The sequence below is a fragment of the Hylaeus volcanicus genome, chromosome 6 (genome assembly GCF_026283585.1).
Source record: "Hylaeus volcanicus isolate JK05 chromosome 6, UHH_iyHylVolc1.0_haploid, whole genome shotgun sequence".
Taxonomy (NCBI): Eukaryota; Metazoa; Arthropoda; class Insecta; order Hymenoptera; family Colletidae; genus Hylaeus; species Hylaeus volcanicus.
The window spans coordinates 3,787,833-3,810,149 of NC_071981.1; the positions used below are offsets into that span (position 1 = coordinate 3,787,833).

Below are 22,317 nucleotides of genomic sequence, written 5' to 3' on the forward strand. Positions count from 1 at the left end.
ATAGTGGGAACTATTTTCACTATAAACTTGAGCGTTTTCCCATTGATGGCGCCACTGGTAAAAAAGCCACTCACCAAACTAACACCACTGAATCGTCATCCCTTTTGACGTGTTCCTTCGTGCAAAATGGTGAGCGCATATTTGAACAATTGAGATCTATTTATTGCAAAGCAATCATTGTAAATGATTATATTATAAACATATAATATGTTTTGTCAATTCTCATAAAAATAATATATGATAATAGTTGTGATAAAAAATGTCGAAATAAATACATTATTAATATTACGTGGTAGTGGAGGTTATGTACGAAATGTTTACTAGTCTTGACACGCGGTTTTATATGACGAAGAAATTGAATGAGAATACAAATTCTGTTCAATTTGGAAGTGTTTAATGTCGTTAAACATTTACGTTTAAATCCGACGATTTTGATGTTAATAAATTTTAACTTATCATTTAACCATTTCACCGTTGCTAGGCCACATATGTCCCAGTAATTATGTTCCAATAGTCTAGTATAATCACTACTTTTTTCGTTTTCTCATATTTCGCCCACGTGAAAATGAACGACAAAGCCATAGAAAAGATTTTTAAATGCTTCGAAAAATGCAATCATTGTTAAAAAATATTTGTTTACAGACAAAGGGTACATCAAGTTTTGGTAAGCGGCGGAACAAGACGCACACATTGTGCAGACGATGTGGTCGTAGCTCGTACCATATTCAGAAATCACAATGCGCGCAATGTGGATATCCACAGAAAAAGATGCGATCGTGTAAGTTGATTGTGTGTGTATTAGAATACCCAACACATAGAAATTTATGGCCATTAAATAAAAAAAATAGAAAATAATAGATTTGATAAAAACCAATGATCTAAATATACTCATCTGAAATATTTACAATGATAAGTAATACAATGTACATTTCTAGATTATATAATTATATTTACTCTGAAGATAAGTCGAAACATTGTAATAAAAATAGCTTGGTTAAGGTAATTAAGATAAAGATATTTGCCTAAGCAATTGCATAGGATTGAAAAAAAACCAAATTTTTATAAAAATAAATAAAAAGAACATAGATACATAAAATTGAAAGGAATATTTAGAAGAAAAAACAATTGTTTATTGATATTAAGATTACTTTTTTTGAAGATAGTGGGTTAAAACATTCTAATCGAACTACAATAATTTTCGTCGCGTCGTTAAAAATGTCATTTTTTGTAAACAGTAACTGTAGTCAATCAACACTTACATATTTCAGATAACTGGTCGGTGAAAGCCAAAAGGAGGAAGACTACTGGTACTGGCCGTATGCGCTACTTGAAGATAGTTCGTCGTAAATTCAAGTAAGTTTACCAATAAATATTACCTACAACAAATACTACCCCAGGTTATTTTATACTTAAGTTTTCTTCTATCAATCTTCTTTATTTTTCCAGGAATGGATTCAGGGAAGGTCTGCCAAAACCAAAAGCTGTAACAACTAAATAATCATCACTTTTGTCATTGTGTTGTATATCTATAAGATTTTGACTGCTAATAAACAATAAAAAACACCAAGAAGGTATTTTATATTATTTTTCTTTTTAAACAATTCTACCGTTTTTAACTTTAACCGATTGTACTTGAAGATAAACAGCAATGACACGTGCATAGCACTAGTCGGCGCGACGGTTCACTGATCACATTGTTAGTATTTTTTCCAGGTAGAAAATAAAAGAGATAATGCACAAACATGTAGAAAGTACTGCAGAGTGGGGTTGCCCCCACTATGTATGGTAGAATGTTTGATTGTGTGAGACGCTATAATTGTCACCGTATCGCCAATTTTATACTATTAACTCGCGGATTTATAGTGCACCATGATAACTGCTACATTCGTCAGTGAAATTTGCTTCGAAAACTTAGCTTTTTAGTTAGTTAAAACGGTATGTTACGGGGCCGTGTTCAACCAAGGTTTCGTCTTCACAAACATCAAAGGATCAAGAATAATCGCATTATCATATAGCAGTAAGAGAAATATTAGAAAGAAAATTTTTTGAAGTTTTCCTTCAATTAAATTGAAGAGAATCGTCTTGTAAGACAAGGGTTTAGGAAGCAACCAACTCAGTTAAAGAATTCTGCAGTAGGAAGATCAGGATAAAAAGGATTGCTGATTAGAGTTCATTTTGCAAATGACTGTTTGGCGGAAATTGTTTGGTGAGCGTAAAAGTAGTCTTAAAAAAGTTAATACGAGAAATTTTGTGAAATATGAAATAGGTTTACTTTTACAAAAGATCTAATGAATGTTTTGTGTATCCTTAATCGCAAGGCAAATACCTCCTGGTCACGAATACGGTGAGCTGTGGTTTGATGATGGCGACAGCAGACATTTTTCAACAACGCAGCGAACACTGGAAGAGAAACGGCAACTGTTTCCCAGGTGGAAGCCACGTAATGGCAGCAACTCTGGAAGCTGATCATGAGGAGTTCAGCAACCTAGTGGCTTCTGGCAAAGAAATGTACGTGCACGATTATGTGCGAACTAAGAATATGACAACCGTGGGTCTGGTTCAAGGTCCTTTTCATCATTGGTTCTACATGCTCTTGGATAAAGTATTACCCGGCAGAAACGCATTATCCGTCGTTAAAAAAACCTGTATCGATCAAACCATAGCAAGCCCCACATGTTTGGGTATATTTTTCATTGGTCTTGGAATATTGGAACACCGCAAAATCGAGGAGATCTGCCAAGAACTAAGACTGAAGTTATACGACACGTGGAAAGTATGCAAGTTATTCTACAAAGAGTTATTCATTGATCTATATATAAATTTAGTTAACACTTAAGTAGTATACTTAGGAATACTATAAATAATAGACTACCCTTAAGGTTGATTGCTGCTTTTGGCCTCCGACGCAGTTTGTGAATTTCTTCTTCATACCCTTCCGGTACCGAGTGCTATATACAAATTTCATGACCATGATCTACGACGTTTTCTTATCTTATATGAAATATGTAAGTATCGTTTCACCTGGTTCTACCTTTCACTACCAATTTTTCAGTATATTTTACTAGTTATGGTCTTTTTTCAGGACGCTGAATACCAGTAATGAGAAATCTCAGGGCTAGTCCAACCGAAACGATCGTACAAATCATTACGGTTCTATTCATTTTTTCATTCATCAATTATTAATCATCTATAACTGTAAACATAAGACTATAAGTTTACAAATGTAAAAATAAGTATGTAATATAACCAAAGTATACAAAGCAATTTTGTTTTACTTGTGAATAAAGAATGTTACACAATTCCGTTATCGTGTTTGGGAATCATTGGTATCCTTATAGTTAGACGCGACTATACGATAACGTTAAGCGCAATAACTTCTGCATGCGTTCGGTTACATTGCGATTGATAAGAATTAAGATAAAAAAAGGGAAAGCAAAACATAGCATCCTAATACATTTGTTTTGCTATCATGCAAGTACGAAGTATTCTTATCAATATAATACTGGGAATTAATAGCTCAACTCGTATGAAGTTATTAAAATTCATTTTAGGCTTTGTGCAAACTTCATATATATATATGTATACATATATTTCCATTAATGTTCCATAATTATGATTATTGTAGACCTTTTTTCTGAACAAGACTAAAATTATAGACACAAACTTGACATAAATACGCGCATAGAGCTCGTTTTGATTTTATTATTAAATTATTAAAAGTCTAATCAATAAATTAAATATATATTGTGTAAAAAACAATACTTCCTTTATTATGGAAATATAATTAAAATTAGAAAACGATAAGTCGTAAACAAGCAAACGATTTTTATTGCGACATAGCTTTTCATAAAGTCCGATTTAGGAATATGTACGGGTATCTGGCAGTTCTGTTTATTGTTTCACTCGGTTTATTGTTTGTATTTACATTCAACTGATCGCTATTTGCTCGCTGGCGACTGTCGGCTTAGAAGACTTTGTAATCCCGTTGCCGCCGAATGTCAAACAAAAGCTGTCACCCTAATAAACAACTTCCTTTCAATGAACGGTTGTAACCAGTGATAACAAAACTGAACAAAAATTCCATCAAGATGCATCAGACACCGACGTGTCTCATATACGTCATGCAAATAAAATATTGATAAGCATTCTATTAAAACTCATTTCAATCAGAACAAACATATATATATTATTTATAATTATTTATAATAATCTAAAACTATATTTGTTTCAGTTTAGAGAAACGTATATATATATACGTATATACGATATATTCATATCAAGTTTTCATCTCTAATTTCTTCAATAATTCTGCATGAAGCACTAATGAAAATATATACATGAAGTTTGTATTAACATGAATTTGAATAATCTAATAATAAGTTAATTAATAATAAAATCAGTACAAGCTTTAGAGTTTAGACTCTAAACTTTAGAGAATAGGTAAACTATCGCATTATATTTTGTACTTATTAAAAACATCAATTACATTTGAATATAATTCAAAAATTGATAGATAAATGTTACACGAAAATAAATAACGAATAAAGAGATAAGAAACAAAACCTTTATATAAGTAGTAAAAATTGCATAGTCATATAATTAAATATTTCATTTGCTCATCCGTGTAATTGTTTACGAAATGGAGGAAGGTCCAAAACTCGGGCGGTGCCAAGAAGTATTAACCCTGAAAACATTCATTATTAAAATGAAAGGAAAGAAGGTCTAGATTGGGTGAAACTAAAGTGACACAATTTTCGAATGGATATTGCATTTAAATCTAGGTTAGGGCACTCATTCCAATGTTCAAGTTAGGTTATATCTAACATAATTTTTTTTCATAACCTTTCTAATTACAAGAAAAGAATGAATTACCGCTTCCAATCGTGTACATTATGGATTTTCCAATGTTCCCCTGGAATTTCTTCGAGTGATACGAAACATACAAGCCGGAACCGATCAGACCGCAACCGCTGAAAATTCTACAACCAAGGCAATCTCGATTTCGATTGTTAATTATGCTGTTCACTGTACCCGTTGTTTCTTTCATCATTACTTTATAAAAATATAATGCAATATTAACGAGATGTATATAAAGAAACTTCGCAATTCCAGAATACTACGATTTTTTGCAGGTTAGGTTTTAAATCGCCATATTTGTTTATACCGATCGAGTTGAGAGAAATCGAACTTGACTGGAATTTTAAATTTTTCGCGGTTTTTTTATTTATTTGTTGTATAAAGTTTTGTTTTTATTTGTAAATAAATACACAGAAAAATATCATAACACATAAATTTGTTCAATTAATCGGATAACTTAAAACCCTATATTTTATTTGCAACCCTTAAATTAATTGCAATTATTACAAATTATTTATAATAATCTAAAACTATATTTGTTTCAGTTTAGAGAAACGTATCACATTCCTTCTTTAAACTTTCGAAAGAATGTAAAAGAATCGTTTATCTTATAATTTGTGTATTTATTTAAGTATAACGCTGTTGATTATTTTATTTAAACGTGAGCGAACATACAAAGTTGGTCGTTATTTTCCGTAATTCTGATTACTTGTTTCGAATCACATATCGAAAAAACCAATAAATAAAATTTGACAAAATATAAAGGTTGTATGAAGTTTGAGAATTTCCACTGTTTCTTCCTACTATTTACTCTATGAGTTTCTTCGCTTTGAAGAAACGTCTCAAATAAAATACCTGCCAAGTAGAGAGCAAAAATAACCAACACGTGGAAAATATACTGAAATATAACACCCGACTATTTGTTGCTTCTGAAAATTTAAAAAACCATTAATTACTATCTGTTTTATATAACAGAAAGAGTATACAATGACCTCACCGTTAGTGTCTGTCATTTGTTCTTCGAATTTTCGCATTTGAGCAAAATCATGAACAATAGCTTCTGATAAATCTTCCAAACGTTTTAATTCTACTTCAGAAGGTTTCAGTCTTGCTGCTTCACCTATCTGTTAAGAGAAGTATTTGTTTACTTGTTGTGCCCTTAAGAGCACTTAGAAAGCAACAAAAATTCAATTTGTTAAAGTCAGTACAACAAAAAATGGATTACAAAGTCTTTGGATATACTCTGGAATTAGTGACACATACAGAGAACTTCAAATTATGTTAGAAATATTTATGAATTTGTCCGAACTATCTATGTTTCTTTATCGTTTTTGTTAACATTTAAAATCTAACTGACAAACTAACTCGTATTAAAATCCATGCTATTAAAAGTCTGATGTCTAGATAAACCAATTTCTCTACATTACCAGCTGTGTATCCATACAAGCCATATATAGAACAAAAAAACGATGAAATATTGTAAGATAGGAGATATAAGAGAATAAAAATGTAAAATGCAGTAGTGAAAGTAAAAGAAGGTAGAAATGAATGCAACTCAAATGGGTTATATAAAAAATACTTACTCCTTCATAATTCTTTGCTCCAATTCCATGTTTAGTAATTAAATAGATTTCTTGTTTGTTTTCCTTAGTATCTAGAACATTTGTCTTATTACAATCACAATTATATGATTATACCTATCGTCGAAAAATATTTCGTACATACTGCCTGAGAAAGATGGTTGTATAGAGTGTGTCATGAAGCAAATCTCGTACATGTCATATGACTCTGTGACGAATGTGAATTTCAATACTTTTCCATGAGGTATATCGTCCTTTCTGGATAGGATATGTCCCGAGGAATCTCGTATCTACAACGCAAAATTATTATACTGTTAGTATATCGTTACTTTAAAACAGTCAAACATAGAAAACAACATATGTGAGTTAAGGTTAATCGAGCATAACCTCCAAATGCCATAAGACGATAATCAGTAATTTTTAATTGAATTAGTGTACCAAGACTTACTATGTGATCAGTTTTAACAGCCGGTGTGACAGAGACTTCATACTCTCCAGCAACCAGAACGTTTGCAAGAACTTCCTCTTTTAAGCATTTCAACGAATTTGGTTCCAAGTAAAATCTTATACAGTGTCCATACGCGAGTAACGTCGCGAAAATAAATAACACGCCTTGCATTTCAAGGCAATCCGTTTAGACACTACGTTTAATAATTTTCAGCGAAAGCTCTAGATATTAATAAAATATTCAACGATTTGTTAACGACGAACCGTCAACATACCGATGAGTTGGCAGCCATTGAATAATGTGGCTGGATAGTGGATCACGTGACGTACTAAACACAACACGTGTAACGATGTAATTTAATATTTTATCCCTAAAATAAAATTCCTAGTACCATTTGATATGCAATAACAAAAATAAATAATAAATAGACGTTACGGTCGGTCAGCCAATACAAATTCCATATCTAATCATAGAGTAAGAAGAAAATGTTAACTTGTGAGTTGTGGGATTCGGTGACTTTTATCAAGTAGAAATAACGATGCGTTGATGTATTGTTTGTTTGGAAGCACGTCACAGAGAAGGGAACCATTACGTAGTGCTAACTGTCAAGAAATTGTTTTCCAGTTACGTTAATTGTCTAAGTGGCCGGTTAAAAGAATATAATTTTGATAAAACAATTATTTTGATTGTACGACAATGGAGAAGAGACCTTTGAATCCAGGTGCTGACAATCCTCCGCCCTACGCCGAAGCTATATCTCCAAAACGTAAGCATTAGGATGTATTCAAAGATTTAATTGAATGGTAATTTTATTCGCGAATACTATCCTTTGCATTTCATCGAGTTCTCTAATTGCTATTTCAATTTTAATCGTTTTTAGAGCAGATTTTTGGTTTAAAAATATTGATATTCTAAGCGAGCCTCATTCTAACAAGGAATTTTACTACTATGAAAGTAAGCTCGATTTAACCTAGCCCTAATTAAAATATAAATTTTTGTATGGATTATGTTTTATATAGCAAATTCTACGTGGCAACCACCTCCTGGATACAGTTCCACGCAATCTGGAGGATCTGCTCCATGGCCATTGCCTCCAGGTTACTATCCTAGCACTGGTGCTACTAATACTTCTAATTATGTACCATCTTACGGGTCAACACAGTCAACTACTGTCATTGTGCCTGAGATCATTTTAGTTGGCGGATGTCCTGCTTGTAGAGTGAGTATACTTTTATTTTATGAAAGGAAGCATCAATGTTTATGTTAATAAATTTTTCAATAGCCATAGACAGTTTCTATAAGGATGGCTGCTCGCTCCAAATGGTATTCACATACTCTATTTTTTATTTATCAAACTGCATGATTTCTATATCTTTCTCTTAATACCTTTCATATAGAATATGTGACATTATACAAGTCCATAAGCTCTTTGCACAAATATTTATCATTAATCTAGATGTTGTCTGCCTTGCATGCAATTCATTGTACAACTTTCTTCTATATAGTATGCTTTGAATATCAAAAACTTTGTTGTGAATCATTGATAAACAATGGGCTTAGAGAAAGTAAAATTAAATCTAAGGTGAGCAGCTTGTCCCATATAGCTATCAGAGTGTCAAAAAGTGTAAAAAAAATTTAAATTCAAGATCTGAAATTTGGGTATTCTTTCATGAAATAAGCTATTAAAGTCAAATTTCAAAATGTAGGTGGGAGTAATGGAGGATGATTATACATGTCTGGGACTACTGTGCGCAATTCTGTTCTTCCCTATTGGAATACTTTGCTGCTTGGTCTTAAAAACTCGTCGCTGTTCCAATTGTGGAGCCTACTTTGATTGATACATTCTTATAAAAGTGATGTAATAGTTGTAAAATTGAAAACTAGATTCATTGTTAACCTAATACTAATACAATTATAATTATACTCTAATATGTAAGAATTATATTAAGTTTGTAAGAAACTTGTGCAACCATGCATTTAATGTGTACAGTTTTAAATACTGTTGTAGTATAATTTAGTATTCTAATCACACGATCAAAAACTCAATAGAAACTATAAAATAATTGAGTAATGTATTAATGGTAATGTATCAAAGAACATAAAGAGGTACATTGGGAACAAATTGCATTGAAACCTTTAGGAAATTATTGTTTTAGAAAGTATTTTTTATTTCCTAATGGAATGATAGATATGTAATTTGCTCCCAAAGTTAACGACCAATTAAATTAATTTGATGAAATCTTCTTTAATGCGCGAGGCGATTTGAAATACTGTAAAATACTAAGTACCTGATAATACAGAATATTTTTCTAACTGATCATATTACCAATTTATTTATAAAAGATGTATTTGGCTAAGAACTATCTCTGTAATGAAAGAAATTATTGTTAAGATTTATTAAATTATTGTTGCTATCAACCTCCGATGAATTTTTAGAAACTTTACAATAAATAATAAAGAAACTGTTCAATTGGTTATGCGTTAAGATGACCTTGTTTAATATTGGAACTTATTGAATCATACTCTCCGCTTTAAGCGGAGTCTTGCTACTCTTACTGTATCCCTCATTTGCAGCTGTTCAACAAACCCATGAATTTTCATGAGAACCGAGGGGTTTGAACATTTTCGTTGTTAGTATTTTAAATAATCTGTGTCTATGATTCACACAGATGATTCATTTGCAATTGATATTCGGCGTTGAATGCCGATCGTAATTCAAGAAAGTTTCGTCTTAATAACATCTGACACCGTACACGCTTCACATGAATGATATGTTCCCATCATCGGCATGCATGATTCCTTCATGCATATTTGTATCAGATATATATATTTTTTTGCGTGTTGTTAGAGCCTGCACGATTACTATGACACACTATAATCTTCTACAGAAAGTGGAATTCTTCACCTCCACCTGCCACAGGAATTTCCCAATTCATCAAGGTTTTATCCTGTTCCGTTATAGAGAAGTAAAAAAAAAAAAGCGGGAAAGGAAAACCAGTCGCTTTTGTGAATAAACGCGCCGAAGGTAGCTAACGCGTAACTATTTTGTCCTTGGTCAGTGCACAATTAATACATATAAAGGAAGCTACGAGCACTCATGGCACAGATCAAAGGGAACCTCGATGCTCGAAACATGCCGGCGAACGAGGAAACTTCCAGTGAGATGAATCAGGCGGTACCGCGAGTAACAGTAAACTTAGAGAAGACTTCGGGGAATCCCGTGACGTTCAATGGACTTCCGAACAGTTTTCCTCAATCAATGAATGAGAATGAAGATGTCTGCTCAGATGATTGTCAAGACCCTGTCTTTGCTGAGGATATTAAAGAAGATTGCTGCTACAAGAGCTTGCCTGTTCGAAGACTCCATGAGAAGTTCATGAGGAATTTCGTTGACCTTCTTCTGGAAGATGCAATTTTTAAGGTAAGATCGAGTTTTGTTAAATAGTTGAGAAAGTGTGTACGATATTTCATGGGATAATTGTAATAATATTTTTCTTGTTTCAAGTTATTAAAACTCAATCCAATTTAAGACTTTATATTACAATAAATGACCGCGTATAATAGTTCGATGAATTTGTCTAAACAAATGCTATTTTATCAAAAATGAATCGAAGTTAATTAAAAAAGAAAAATTGTCACATTATTAAATAAAAGTAATGCAAACACCACAGACCTTTGCTCTCTTCAAGAGTAAATGTGTAAAACATGTGAAAAATGTTTTTTGTTTAATTGTTTTAAAGTTGCCTCGAGTAAGATTACACAACTCAATGATAAATGTAAATCGTAACAGAGCATTAAAGACTTTGTATTTAAATGGAACAAAAACGATAATTCTTGACACGTATCCGTGAGATGGAATGCATAAATTATTGCGTGCTAACGATAGCCGTAAATTTCTTTTTATCTCAACGTGATTGGTAACCAGTATAAAATTACGCGGAAGTGTAACATTGCATCTTTATCTATTTTTTAAGTACTTGTGGCAATTGAATAATTAATGAAAATAATACTTCAAATCGTTAGCAACGAGTACTACTATCTAGAATGTAAATGTTGGTCAAGCTACGGGGAAAAAGTGATGTGAAAAATGTCAGTAATCATTGAGAAACTGAAAACTTGATTTCCCTTACCCAGTTGGTTTCTGACCGTGACTCAAACGTTTGCTACGCGGACTTTTTTGTTGTATTATGTCAGGAACTCATTAATGCGGCACAGTCAATTCATGGACAAAAAATTGCGCCGCAATAGTAAGCAAATCAGGAGCTACGTGACTCACTTAAGCCAAAGGAGATCAAAAATTCTTAAAATAGAATTCTCATTAGCATCAGGAAATGCTAACAAAAATTGTTTATTATTTATGAAAGTGGAATACTAAAATTGATGTTATGTATTAAAATCATCGAAGTTAATAGTGTGGCGAGGTCAGAGATGAGTTGAAAGTTTAATTAAAAGATTCCAATAGAAAATTACTTACTTTGGCCATATTCCAGGGAATCTCGAGGAAGAATCGAGTGGTGGAGTGGATGGAGCCTAAGGAGCTTCATTCAGCCATTGACCTGACACTCTCTGATCAAGGAGTCTCTCACGAGGAATTGCTTTCTCTGGCTCGCAACGTGATCAAGTATAGCGTAAAAACGGGTCATCCCCGGTTCGTCAACCAGCTGTACTCCAGCGTGGATCCTTATGGTCTCCTAGGACAATGGATGACTGATGCTTTAAACCCCTCCGTGTATACCTATGAGGTCTCTCCAGTGTTCTCCTTGATGGAGGAAGAACTTTTGAGAGAGATGAGAAAGATACTCGGTTGGGAAGATGGCAGAGGCGATGGCATATTCTGTCCGGGTGGTTCAATCGCTAATGGATACGCGATCAATCTGGCGCGTCACTATAGGTAATGATATTTTTTTTCCGTGGAAGAAATCTCTTGATCTCTCAAGTTCACATTGGTACCAAATTGAACCACTCTTCGTCATCTTCAGATTCCCCCATCTAAAGGAGTCAGGTCTTTCCGCCACTGGCAGACTAACAGTTTTCACCTCCCAAGACGCTCACTACTCAATAAAGAAACTCAGTGCGTTTCTGGGAATAGGAACTAGCAACGTCTATGAGGTTAAAACGGACCGCAGAGGGAAAATGTGCGTTGCAGACCTGGAGACTCAGATCAACAGAGTCATCAGCGAAGGTGCGACTCCACTGATGGTATCTGCCACGGCAGGAACAACAGTCTTAGGCGCGTATGATCCCCTGAGGGACATAGCATCCATCTGCAAGAAGTACAACTTGTGGTTTCACGTCGATGCTGCTTGGGGAGGGGGAGCATTGATATCTGCAAGACACAGACACCTTTTAGATGGTGTGGACCTGGCAGACTCTATTACTTGGAACCCTCACAAACTCCTTGCGGCGCCACAACAGTGTTCAACGTTGCTGGTACGCCATGAAGGTCTTCTACAATCGGCACACAGTTCAAACGCCAGCTACTTGTTCCAGCCAGATAAGTTTTACGACACCTCCTTCGACAGCGGCGACAAACACGTCCAGTGCGGTCGTAGAGCAGACGTATTGAAGTTCTGGTTTATGTGGAAGGCCAAGGGCACTCTAGGTTTAGAGAAACATGTGGACCGTGTCTTCCAGCTATCCCGGTACTTCACAGAGTACGTGAGACGCAGGAAAGGCTTTCAATTGCTACTGGAGCCAGAGTGCACAAACGTTTGCTTTTGGTACACGCCTCCCTCGAAGCACCACCTGGAAGGTGAAGATCGATTCAAAATGCTTCAAAAGATTGCGCCTACCATAAAGGAACGCATGGTGAGGAATGGTTCCATGCTGATCACTTACCAACCGCTCAGGGAGCTGCCCAACTTCTTCAGACTTGTTCTGCAGAATTCTGGATTGACTGAAACTGATATGAGGTTTTTTGCTGAAGAGATAGAGAGGCTAGCCAATGATTTGTAGAACTGTGCAGGGTGGTGATGTACAGGTTGGCTGTTTGCAAATAAGATGTAGATGTTAGAATTATTTATAAGTAACGACTATGTGAAATTAAATATATAAATACGTTTATGCTATCAAAATTTTTCTGAATCTGTTCAAAAGCATAAACAATCCTTAATAATAATCAGTCAACCAGTATGAGTACAATAATTCCTTTATTCGTTTGTTAGTCTTGGTTCAGAAAATAATTTAAGGCTCTCAAATATCTGCTCGTCGTACAATGAATTTTATTTGCGACAATCTTTTATGACGAAGCATGACACACAATCTCTCATAGTATTGTCTTCGAGTTTAGAATCATATCCAACTGAACACTGGGTAAATCTAATGGTACATAATTGCAAAAGCCTTGTGCAAGTCTCTTTGAACGTAAATGGTCCTCGTACAATCAAGATCTCCAATGCAATCTTTAAAACCATTAATCATACGAGTCACTGTAAGTCTATTATACGCTATCTGAATTGAACTAATTAGTTATAGTGCCCTACTTTCACTTTAAATGATATTAAGCATACATTTTTTTTTCATACCAAAGTTAAATTATCGTCTATTTCATCAGTGTTCTTCATCAACTGTTCGTTATGATAGATAATATTCATTTCAAGTCTGAAAAAAAAGACTAAGTTTTATTATGTAAGTAAAGGAAAAATTGAGAGGTTGGAATTGACTGCCAACCTAACCTAATTGTTTCGGAGCGCAGAGTTGACATATAGGATTTCGGAAAAATATGGACATTAAAGCTTGAATAAGTAACAATTTTCTTCCGGTTACACGATTCGTAAAGAATCCAAACATTTAAATTCTTTTGACATGTTTCAAAATTTCGAAATATGAACGATGTACAGACGTTCACATCTTCAAAACTGATCTTCCTATTGACAGTCGCAGTGACGAATACAAGCTGACATCGTAGATTTTATTTTATAAACTCGTTATTAATATTATAAAAACGTATCATAATATTGCACAGTCATCATTATCCAACCATCCATCATACATTCTTTAATACTAAAACAAAGCTCGTCGTGTATTTTAACACAATTATAAATTCATACTATTTACAAATATTCAACAAATAGTGAATTTCATCGGTGTAGACAATCCATGTAGAACCCTTTTTGTGCCAAAATTTGTGCCAATTACTGATCTACCAGTTCCTTCTTAAGTCTTTTTTGTTATTCTCAGGTAGAAAGTGCAATATAAGTGGGAATACCAGCATCCAAACTTGGTTATTTAAAGAACTCCCATCAATTTAAATAATCTTCCGTTATATTTGCATGAACGTAATACTATTTTCATACAAATTTAAATAGCATATCCTGGCACATCGAGGATCAATTAAAATGCAGTGACATTACAATTGTTTAATTATTTGTACTCTTCCAGGAACTTAAGGTGGAACTGTCTTAGACTCTCCAGCATCGTCTTTATTTTCTCCTTCTGTGGCAAAATTGTTGTCCTAAAATGGAACGTTCCAGGTCGTTGCCCGAAACCTGAGCCAGGTATTACGCATATCCCAGTAGTTTCTAACAGTTTAAAGGCATAGAAAACGTCAGGCTGCTGACCTGCAGCTTCAGCCGCTTGTATGGCCTTTTTTGGTAAATCAATTCGAGGAAACACGTACATAGCTCCCATGGCTGGATTTACCTGTAATTTAAGCAGAAATATAGAGTTAGGAAACCAGCTGTGTGGATGGATCATTCCACTAAGCTATATCTATCCAAATATTTCTTTTACTACCTTGAAACCTGGGATACTATTCAGTGTATCGACCACCAACTTCGACCTCTCCGCCAATGAGCGCAGAGTCTCTTCTTTCTCCTTCTTAAATAGTTCGTAAGACGGCTCGCCTGGTTTCGGTGGATTCACAACAACATCCATTACTACTTGGCCAAGAACAGTGGGACACAACATGGCTGAAATCGACTTCAATAAAATTGCCATAACTTTGGGATCCATATTGATGATTTCAGCGTACCCCCCACGAATTCCACACTCGCCCATGTAACCTTGAAAGAAAATAATTATTAATTGTAATAAGTATACTAAGAGGCTCATTCGTATAAATATTGTTGAGGAACATACCTTTGGATACAGACATGAAAGATGCTAATTCCATTTTTGAGTATGGTTCACCCATCTCTGTCATAACTTTCTTCATTGAGTGGAAGGCACTATCCCTGTCGTAGACGTTATCCTGGTAAACCTCATCGGCCAGCAAGAACAAACGATTCTTGTGGGCAAACCGAATGATATCCTCGATATTGCTGCGGGTGAGGACTTGACCAGTTGGGTTACCAGGGTTTATCACCACCAAAACTCGAGGATTGCAGTTCCTTCTTGCCTCGTTCAATGCACGATCTAATTCAGAACGGTCCAGAGCCCATTTATTGTCCTCATCTAAATAGTAGCCGATGGACGCCAAACCGAATTCCGCTAGAGTAGCAGAATAGAGCGGATACTGAGGAATAGGAATCATCACACCAGATGGCTTTCCATCTAGTCTTTCATTGAACAATTTCAACACCGACTAAAACAAAATACGATACAAATTAGTATATGTAACATTATTTTAATTTATTTCTAATTTTCTCACTTTGATTCCATCTGATGCACCATTTGAAAGGATGATGTTTTCATAATTGCAGGGAATTCCTCCATCACGATCTTGTATGTACTCAGCCACATGCCTGCGAATAATCTCAATTCCTGCTGATTCAGAGTACGACCCAACACTGCCCCCTTTACATCCACACAGTACATTTCTGGCTCGTTGTTTCGCGTCCTCCGGATAGCTGGGGTCGTCAAGTAACTTTGGCGACACACTCAGAGTGAGAACTTGCCTTAAGAAGGTGATTGGTTGTTGACCCATAGCATGTGCATCTCCCACATTGGCTTTTATCACCTCCTTGAATGGTTTCTTAGCCCCCTGAAAGAACAATAGTTGAGTAAGTAAAATATAAGTTATTAAATATTATGTAATTTTTTAGAACATGAAATTCTCCAGTCTTACACTGATACATATGCTCATTTATACATATACATGCATGTGTATCGAAATTTTGTTTACATTATACTTAGCATCAACTTGCGCATATTAGTCTTTATTTTTAGTCTATGCGCCGAGCAGGGAATAAACGTGCCGTGAACGCAGAGTATACTTCAACTATAACGATTGAAAATTTCTATTCTAAAATATTGTAAAAAGGGTAATCTTAAAATGTGACCTTGAAATTCAAGGTTAATTTTTTTTTTTAAATTTGTACATTACTCGAAGAAAAGTAAAAAACTTTAAAGCTAAAAGTAGTTAAAGTTTTCATACATTCTCGATCGCGCGTAGCAACTCCGCTGCATACTATATGCATGTATACATTAGCAGCTGCTGTTGGCACTACTCCCTATACTTAGATGACTCAGAGTCATGCTATACCACCTGACAAACTATCTGAAGCTTTGGCAACAATTCTTTCAATGACCCACCTACATAATCATTGAGTGTACTTATGGTTCTAGTTAGATTGTTTTTTATTGACAGACGCGCGCCTGGTATCAGTTGATAAGGAAACCCCTCGACCAGGATTTAATTTATCAAGATATTGCCAGAATATTATATACTTCTTGATAATTCTATTTACATAGTCATTTACTTACACCCTGAGGCTGGCAACATTTTATACAAATAATATTTGAGGAATAAAAACGAATACTGATTTATTTGCAACAATAATTCAAGCAAATAATTGTTTGAATAAGTTGGATTTAATTATACATAGTTCTTCTTCACGAATAAAATATACGTTGTTGTCTGAATTCCCAGAATATTAAGATGTTTGCTTTCAAAGAAGTTTTAACATTCATACAATCAATTGAAACAAAACTATTGTATATGTATACTCATGAAAGTCTGACGAAACAAGTAGTAATAATGAATGTTTCCTCTTTTAGAATGATCCATGAGAAGTGTGTGAATAAGTACGATATTTGTATATGTGTAATATGAATATGATATGAAGGCCACAATATGTTTGCAATAGTTTCATCTCTGGGGCCTGTTTATGGTTTCAAATTACATAGTTTCCTCTTACAGAAAGGATCAATAGATACTTCTTCTACGCAGCTGTAAAATCGATCATTTTCAGAAAACACTAATTGAAATCCGATTTTTAGTCACGAATATCTTCAGACCAATTTCAGTAACATGATTCCAATGCTATTGAGGACTAATCGAGCATGCAATCAAAAAGTAGAGCTAAATTTCGTGAAAAGTTCAACAGATCGTAGAACCTGAAGTCCATAGGTCAACGCGGAGATAAAATATCAAAAATATCTTCAACGTACACGCGAAGAGATTAGAAACGAAAGTGGCTTGTTTATTCAATGGACGGCCATTTTGATGCATTAAATTTTGGCGCGTGTTTTGAAACGGAGTACAGTGGCTTGGTTTTTGATAAATTTTTTACCTACTCGTACATCGCAAATAAATTTGAGAGAATACGTTTAAATACGTTTAAATAGGTTTTTATAGTAAATGTCGCGATACGAGATCGTTTCAAAGAAACATAATTGCCCTTTACTCGCCGACACTCATGAAATGTTTTGCACGCGACGAAGAATAATTTTCCTCTCACGTCGATTAGTACATCAACAGCACTGCAGACTAAGTATCATAACAAGCTAGAAACATACATAACTGGCATACCTACTCTAATCATCGTTAGCTTCAATTATCCCAAGATTCGTGAAACCAATCGAATTTAATCACTCAAATCCGCTATGGAGGATCAGCATAAAAATCTCGGAATACCGAATCGATTTTGCAATTCGAACATGCACTTTTGAAAATGATTGAAAATTAATTAAAATTATAGATCAGAGGGGATTTTCGAGTTCATCAAGGTGTACGTCGTATCGAATACGTTGACATTTCCTACAATCGGTGTCACTTAGATTTCTGATTTACGATAATGCACTGCAACGAAGCAACGAAGCAACGAAGCAACGAAGCAACGAAGCAACGAAGCAACGAAGCAACGAAGCAACGAAGCAACGAAGCAACGATGCTTACCTTTTGTAATTCCTTCTCGATTTCGAGGGCACGTATCAAAAGGGGCCCGCGCACCGCATATTCCATTTTTCTAAGGTTGGTGAAGACGGTGTCCTCGGTGAGGACCTTGTTGCTAGGTGTGACGCTCGCCATGCCGCGACAGAGTATACGGCGGACAGCCGGCCGCTGGACTACCGCCTCTGCAGCCGTCAGACGTGCGGATGGTCTGCTTCCTGGCGTCCCTGACCCCGCAGAGGCAGCAAGTTGTTCCCACGTCCTAGGCCGACTGCTTGCGATAACGGCGTTCCACCAACGTGCCTGCGGCATTGTTCCACCGTGCGTTCCTCTCTCCCTTCTACCTCCGGTTCAATCACTCTGCCGAACAGTTTCCTGTAATTCGCTCGGCGCCCGCGTGGTGGGAGGTTCCGCGCATGTGCGTCGCCCTGAAAAAGTCACGCAAACCGCTGTATATAGCTGAAGGAAAGACGATATGTACCAGCCGCTCTGTCAGCGTTTACACATATATATATATTCGCAATATGCATTACGTAACGGAAATTCCTCAGAAATTTCTGTTTATCTGGAAACCATTTGTCGTTTAATTATTGTTTAAATCGTAGAATTTGCATGGACGAGTTAGGGAGCACTGATGGCGATTAAACGAGCACGTGTTATTCAAATTTCGGTAACATTGCACAGGCGCGGTAAAGCAGGAATTGGAAAATTGTTTTTGTGTTCTCGATTAACGGCTGAAGTAGAGAACAGAAGGACACACCCTGTATATTTGCTGCAGCGTACATTACGTAATGGAATTCTTTGGAAATTAATTTCCTGTGTTTTAGAAAATAGTTTCTTATCGATTGAAAATCAATTAATTGATCGACTATTTAGTTACCTTTCAGGTTTCAAATTGGGGATAAAAGTAGCTAATACACTTTGAGACTCGATGAAGTGGATATCTGTTGGAATTTTTGGTACAGCGACTCCTACGCGCGATAGAACTAAAGCTACTATAATAACATTTACAGGGTGTGAACATTAAAATGGGTTTGAGTGCTCCAAGATACCTTTCCTGTACGAAATTATCTTTTAAACATTTTTGAACAAAATTATTCTTAACAAACATTTAATAAACTAACAACTGTATTGTTCATATCTGGCAAAATAGGTTCGTTAAATTATACAAAAAATAATTTGATTTTTGTATGTAGTTAATTTCAACTGTAAATATTTAATGTAAATAATCATTTTAAAAAGTTTTCATTACATATTTATTGTTGAATACAACGTTTTAGTTAATAAAAGTCTTCGATATCCAAAAGTGTTTTTATCGAGAATTTGAAATATTCCCGCGGCGCCTCTGTCAGTTCGCTGCTTTGTTGTGGTGGCGCTGCGATGCAATTTTAGAAGTTCCTGGTCTATATCCTTCCATACCTGGCGAGCAGGTGTTTCTAAGTTCTGATGTCAATTTTATTGTTTATTTAATAACTCGTTGACTTAATCCAATAATCAATAGATAAGTAATATAAAAGTATAATTTAAAATAATACACGTTAATGTTAATGAAAACGTAATTAATTACGTAATGCTGAAGGAGAATTTGAATAAAAATATTTCTAAAGAACGTGGCATCCTTTCATCCACATACGTCATCTACTTTCCACTGATATGATCGCTTGAAAGTCCTAATACTGCAACAATCTTAACGAGCAATCTCTTGCTGCATTTCAAGGAGATGCAGTTACTCTCGGGTTTAGCGCAACATCAATTTATTTAAATTTTGCAATTGGAGGTTGTCGCAATTACCATTGGATACCGATTGTCCGACCTCGAGGGGGAAATCTAAACATTCGCCATGACTTAGTTTATCGGCAACCTCGATCCAGTCTCCAGGGACTAAACCTTAATGGTCCATATTCGAGTATTTATATGATTGCGAACTAGGTCCTAATGATCGATACGATTAAGGTCGTTGCTGCAATCGACAACTCGCGGAACATCGTACTAAGGGTGGTATAAGAACTCTCGGAATCTTCTAAATTTAACTTACGAACACTTCGAAAACTTCTAATCTCTATTCCAATTGGCTTACCTTGAAACTTGCATAGTTCGGCTCTATCGTATACAAACAGGGTTCCAAGTCGATTTACACAAAGAACAGTTACAACACACACTCAAACTGAAGCTTCAGAGTCTAATCAACGGTGAATGGACGTGAACCATGAGTTCGCCTCTGCAATTTCGATGCCCGCGCGATACGCGAATTCGTTAACGCGTTTAAGTTTCATGGTCTGTCACATAGTGCCGGTAGATTAAATAGAAGGAGGTCCTTTGGAAAGCTTTCTTTCGCATTCTTCGGTTACGTTGCACCGTTCTCTCACCTTAAAACCTCATTCGACGAGCCAGGAATGCGTTTATCAGTTTCACGGAGAGTATCTCAGGCAACGCCACGCGGCCGTTAGCTTCCACGAATTTACCAGTGTTCCTGGCTGGAGACCACTGGCTCCTCTGCGTATAAGACGTTGCGGAACGGAGCGTGCGCAAAAGATGGGGCGCCCAAGACGACTGATCGTCCCCCTGGCTATAATCATTTGCTATTTTGTTGGAAGACGCGTTGCAGCAGAGGTCGCGACCTCTGTACTATGAACACTCGCCGTTTGTGGATTCTTCTCAACCACGCACTCCGCCTCCACCCCCGAGAGGCGCACGGGGTTGCGCAGAGGTGAAAGGTACATACTGATCGAGGCGACGCGACTCTTTGTTTATTTTGTTAATTGCTGGAACGAATACGAACAGCAGATAGAGACAAAAGGACGGTAGAACGACCAAATATCAAACTATGAAACGTACGCTCACTGATATGCCATTCAAACTAGAGCAGGACTCTAGACTCACTCAATGTTCAGCTCTCGATAATATCGAGTCGATATCGATGTATTTAGATATTTTATGAATCATTTATATTTTAATTTATCGGTGAATATATTAAAATAATAAATCATTAATATAAAACGAATGGTTTTTACAATATTTACATAACACACGTTTTTCTATTTTATCTTCGAGTCAAGTATTAAAAAATTTGGAAAAGACACGACCTTATCTTGCGATCTTATTCCACTCGATTAAAAACTGCAATAGGTTTTTAATCGAGAATTTCGAATCTGAAGAATGCTCCAAATAAACGATGTAATATAATAATGAAAGAGTCAAGTGGAAAAGTTCATCGACATTGAACTACCGCGCTGCAATGACGTAGTTTGTCATGCGGTCTGCTTGAAGTGGTTCGCAGAGGTTAGGTTCATTGATATTGCCAGCCATAACATAAACAATTTTTAATTATGTATCGTTGATCGCTACAAGAGACCAGGGGGGAACGGGGCAAAGGATGCTGTCATTTTTACGCAAAATTTCAATCGGGGGGAAGATAAGAGATGGTCTGCCAACAGGGGACGAAATGGAGGTTACAGAAGGCTTTCCAGACAACAAAAACAAAGTTCTGATCTCCCAATCCGACACCGAACTCAAGGAATCCGTTTATGGCAAGTTCACCCTTAATCCTTCTCGTAGTTCTCATAGTCTCGTTTCAGCTGACATTGTCAACCTTTGATCTACTATTTAGTTTGTGAAATACTTGTGACATGTAACCGAATTTTTAGGCTTGAACAAAGTGAACACTGATAACAATTGTTACAGACCTACTCAGAACTATCAAGGACCCTGAAAAACCACAAACACTGGAGCAACTGGATGTTGTCTACGAAGAGTGCGTTGAAATTTCCAAACAAACACCCAATGGAGTCACTGTTATACGTATCGAGTTCAATCCAACCGTTCCTCATTGTTCTTTAGCAACATTAATTGGTCTTTGCATTAGAATTAAGTTAGAACGTCATTTAGTAGCTCTTTTTAAGCTAGATATATATATTAAAAAAGGTGCTCACTCCACAGAACAAGAAAGTAAGTACATGTTACATAATATAAGACTAGTCAGTCGATTAAACAGTTTATGTTTCAGTAAACAAACAAATAAATGATAAAGAGAGAATTGCAGCGGCTATGGAGAATCCAAGCTTGAGAGAGCTGGTAGAAAAATGTATTCAGGAAGAGGAGTGAAACTTGGATTATTTTATGGGTTCTGGTAAATTTGGCACTGCGAAATGACGGTGCCTGGGGTTAATTTTATGTGATAATTTAATCAGGAACTGTGAAACTATCGAAATCTTGTTACCTTTAAATTTTGTTCTTATGTTAATGGAATGCTTTCTTACAAAGCGAATGGTATTAAGGACATATAGTATTCTGTACACCTGGTGGAGACAATTTTAAATAAAATAATTCTAATATCTATTTCAAGAGAGTTAAATACATTTTACCATAAATTTCACGACATA

The 22,317-nt window shown here is 35.6% G+C and overlaps 7 protein-coding genes across 11 annotated transcripts; 5 read left to right on the forward strand and 2 right to left on the reverse strand.

Moving 5' to 3' along the window:
* Window positions 1–43: 43 nt before the first annotated feature.
* Window positions 44–1,575, forward strand: LOC128878616 (60S ribosomal protein L37). Its single transcript, XM_054126931.1, has 4 exons — window positions 44–129; window positions 643–778; window positions 1,269–1,353; window positions 1,447–1,575. Exons 1-4 carry the CDS (start codon window positions 127–129, stop codon window positions 1,496–1,498), a joined length of 276 nt encoding a protein of 91 aa, XP_053982906.1. The 5' UTR covers window positions 44–126; the 3' UTR covers window positions 1,499–1,575.
* A 16-nt stretch (window positions 1,576–1,591) lies between these two features.
* On the forward strand, window positions 1,592–3,238 carry LOC128878612 (mpv17-like protein 2). The gene is made up of 4 exons (XM_054126926.1): window positions 1,592–2,206; window positions 2,319–2,773; window positions 2,880–3,005; window positions 3,083–3,238. Exons 1-4 carry the CDS (start codon window positions 2,182–2,184, stop codon window positions 3,098–3,100), a joined length of 624 nt encoding a protein of 207 aa, XP_053982901.1. The 5' UTR covers window positions 1,592–2,181; the 3' UTR covers window positions 3,101–3,238.
* Window positions 3,239–5,310: 2,072 nt separating this feature from the next.
* LOC128878611 (transmembrane emp24 domain-containing protein bai) lies at window positions 5,311–7,196 on the reverse strand. Its single transcript, XM_054126925.1, has 5 exons — window positions 6,886–7,196; window positions 6,583–6,727; window positions 6,441–6,511; window positions 5,855–5,981; window positions 5,311–5,786 (listed from the first exon to the last, which is right to left on the reverse strand). Exons 1-5 carry the CDS (start codon window positions 7,054–7,056, stop codon window positions 5,665–5,667), a joined length of 636 nt encoding a protein of 211 aa, XP_053982900.1. The 5' UTR covers window positions 7,057–7,196; the 3' UTR covers window positions 5,311–5,664.
* Window positions 7,197–7,361: 165 nt separating this feature from the next.
* On the forward strand, window positions 7,362–9,362 carry LOC128878614 (brain protein I3). The gene is made up of 3 exons (XM_054126929.1): window positions 7,362–7,651; window positions 7,905–8,104; window positions 8,592–9,362. Exons 1-3 carry the CDS (start codon window positions 7,582–7,584, stop codon window positions 8,721–8,723), a joined length of 402 nt encoding a protein of 133 aa, XP_053982904.1. The 5' UTR covers window positions 7,362–7,581; the 3' UTR covers window positions 8,724–9,362.
* On the forward strand, window positions 7,962–12,945 carry LOC128878600 (cysteine sulfinic acid decarboxylase). 3 transcript variants are annotated; one of them, XM_054126906.1, is made up of 5 exons: window positions 7,962–8,104; window positions 8,168–8,208; window positions 9,774–10,306; window positions 11,376–11,776; window positions 11,865–12,945. In XM_054126906.1, exons 3-5 carry the CDS (start codon window positions 9,983–9,985, stop codon window positions 12,838–12,840), a joined length of 1,701 nt encoding a protein of 566 aa, XP_053982881.1. In that variant the 5' UTR covers window positions 7,962–8,104; window positions 8,168–8,208; window positions 9,774–9,982; the 3' UTR covers window positions 12,841–12,945. The 3 variants fall into 3 exon arrangements, with proteins under 3 accessions (XP_053982881.1, XP_053982883.1, XP_053982882.1); XM_054126908.1 differs by having other exon boundaries at window positions 9,945–10,306; XM_054126907.1 differs by lacking the exons at window positions 7,962–8,104; window positions 8,168–8,208 and having other exon boundaries at window positions 9,500–10,306.
* Window positions 12,946–13,015: 70 nt separating this feature from the next.
* On the reverse strand, window positions 13,016–20,479 carry LOC128878601 (alanine aminotransferase 1). 3 transcript variants are annotated; one of them, XM_054126910.1, is made up of 6 exons: window positions 20,305–20,479; window positions 17,945–18,366; window positions 15,476–15,808; window positions 14,965–15,409; window positions 14,620–14,888; window positions 13,016–14,526 (listed from the first exon to the last, which is right to left on the reverse strand). In XM_054126910.1, the coding sequence occupies exons 2-6, from the start codon at window positions 18,248–18,250 to the stop codon at window positions 14,248–14,250; spliced, it is 1,632 nt and encodes a 543-aa protein (XP_053982885.1). In that variant the 5' UTR covers window positions 18,251–18,366; window positions 20,305–20,479; the 3' UTR covers window positions 13,016–14,247. The 3 variants fall into 3 exon arrangements, with proteins under 3 accessions (XP_053982885.1, XP_053982884.1, XP_053982886.1); XM_054126909.1 differs by having other exon boundaries at window positions 20,016–20,479; XM_054126911.1 differs by lacking the exon at window positions 20,305–20,479 and adding an exon at window positions 18,819–18,947.
* Window positions 20,480–21,173: 694 nt separating this feature from the next.
* LOC128878613 (MIP18 family protein galla-1) lies at window positions 21,174–22,273 on the forward strand. Its single transcript, XM_054126927.1, has 3 exons — window positions 21,174–21,465; window positions 21,620–21,883; window positions 21,942–22,273. The coding sequence occupies exons 1-3, from the start codon at window positions 21,312–21,314 to the stop codon at window positions 22,037–22,039; spliced, it is 516 nt and encodes a 171-aa protein (XP_053982902.1). The 5' UTR covers window positions 21,174–21,311; the 3' UTR covers window positions 22,040–22,273.
* The last annotated feature ends 44 nt before the right edge of the window (window positions 22,274–22,317 follow it).

Coding starts and splice junctions, on each gene's coding strand:
- LOC128878613 (XM_054126927.1), top strand. CDS start 21,312: ATGCTGTCATTTTTACGCAAAATTTCAATCGGGGGGAAGATAAGAGAT. Junction 21,466..21,619: donor ACTCAAGGAATCCGTTTATG/GCAAGTTCACCC, acceptor CAATTGTTACAG/ACCTACTCAGAACTATCAAG. Junction 21,884..21,941: donor TCACTCCACAGAACAAGAAA/GTAAGTACATGT, acceptor TTTATGTTTCAG/TAAACAAACAAATAAATGAT.
- LOC128878611 (XM_054126925.1), bottom strand. CDS start 7,056: ATGCAAGGCGTGTTATTTATTTTCGCGACGTTACTCGCGTATGGACAC. Junction 6,728..6,885: donor CTGTTAAAACTGATCACATA/GTAAGTCTTGGT, acceptor TTTGCGTTGTAG/ATACGAGATTCCTCGGGACA. Junction 5,982..6,440: donor GAGCAAAGAATTATGAAGGA/GTAAGTATTTTT, acceptor TTCTCTTAACAG/ATAGGTGAAGCAGCAAGACT.
- LOC128878614 (XM_054126929.1), top strand. CDS start 7,582: ATGGAGAAGAGACCTTTGAATCCAGGTGCTGACAATCCTCCGCCCTAC. Junction 7,652..7,904: donor CGAAGCTATATCTCCAAAAC/GTAAGCATTAGG, acceptor TGTTTTATATAG/CAAATTCTACGTGGCAACCA. Junction 8,105..8,591: donor GCGGATGTCCTGCTTGTAGA/GTGAGTATACTT, acceptor TTCAAAATGTAG/GTGGGAGTAATGGAGGATGA.
- LOC128878601 (XM_054126910.1), bottom strand. CDS start 18,250: ATGCCGCAGGCACGTTGGTGGAACGCCGTTATCGCAAGCAGTCGGCCT. Junction 15,410..15,475: donor GTGCATCAGATGGAATCAAA/GTGAGAAAATTA, acceptor ATTTTGTTTTAG/TCGGTGTTGAAATTGTTCAA. Junction 14,889..14,964: donor TTTCATGTCTGTATCCAAAG/GTATGTTCCTCA, acceptor TTTTCTTTCAAG/GTTACATGGGCGAGTGTGGA.
- LOC128878612 (XM_054126926.1), top strand. CDS start 2,182: ATGACTGTTTGGCGGAAATTGTTTG. Junction 2,207..2,318: donor TGTTTGGCGGAAATTGTTTG/GTGAGCGTAAAA, acceptor CTTAATCGCAAG/GCAAATACCTCCTGGTCACG. Junction 2,774..2,879: donor AGTTATACGACACGTGGAAA/GTATGCAAGTTA, acceptor ACTACCCTTAAG/GTTGATTGCTGCTTTTGGCC.
- LOC128878600 (XM_054126906.1), top strand. CDS start 9,983: ATGGCACAGATCAAAGGGAACCTCGATGCTCGAAACATGCCGGCGAAC. Junction 10,307..11,375: donor TGGAAGATGCAATTTTTAAG/GTAAGATCGAGT, acceptor GCCATATTCCAG/GGAATCTCGAGGAAGAATCG. Junction 11,777..11,864: donor AATCTGGCGCGTCACTATAG/GTAATGATATTT, acceptor CGTCATCTTCAG/ATTCCCCCATCTAAAGGAGT.
- LOC128878616 (XM_054126931.1), top strand. Junction 779..1,268: donor ACAGAAAAAGATGCGATCGT/GTAAGTTGATTG, acceptor TACATATTTCAG/ATAACTGGTCGGTGAAAGCC. Junction 1,354..1,446: donor ATAGTTCGTCGTAAATTCAA/GTAAGTTTACCA, acceptor TTATTTTTCCAG/GAATGGATTCAGGGAAGGTC.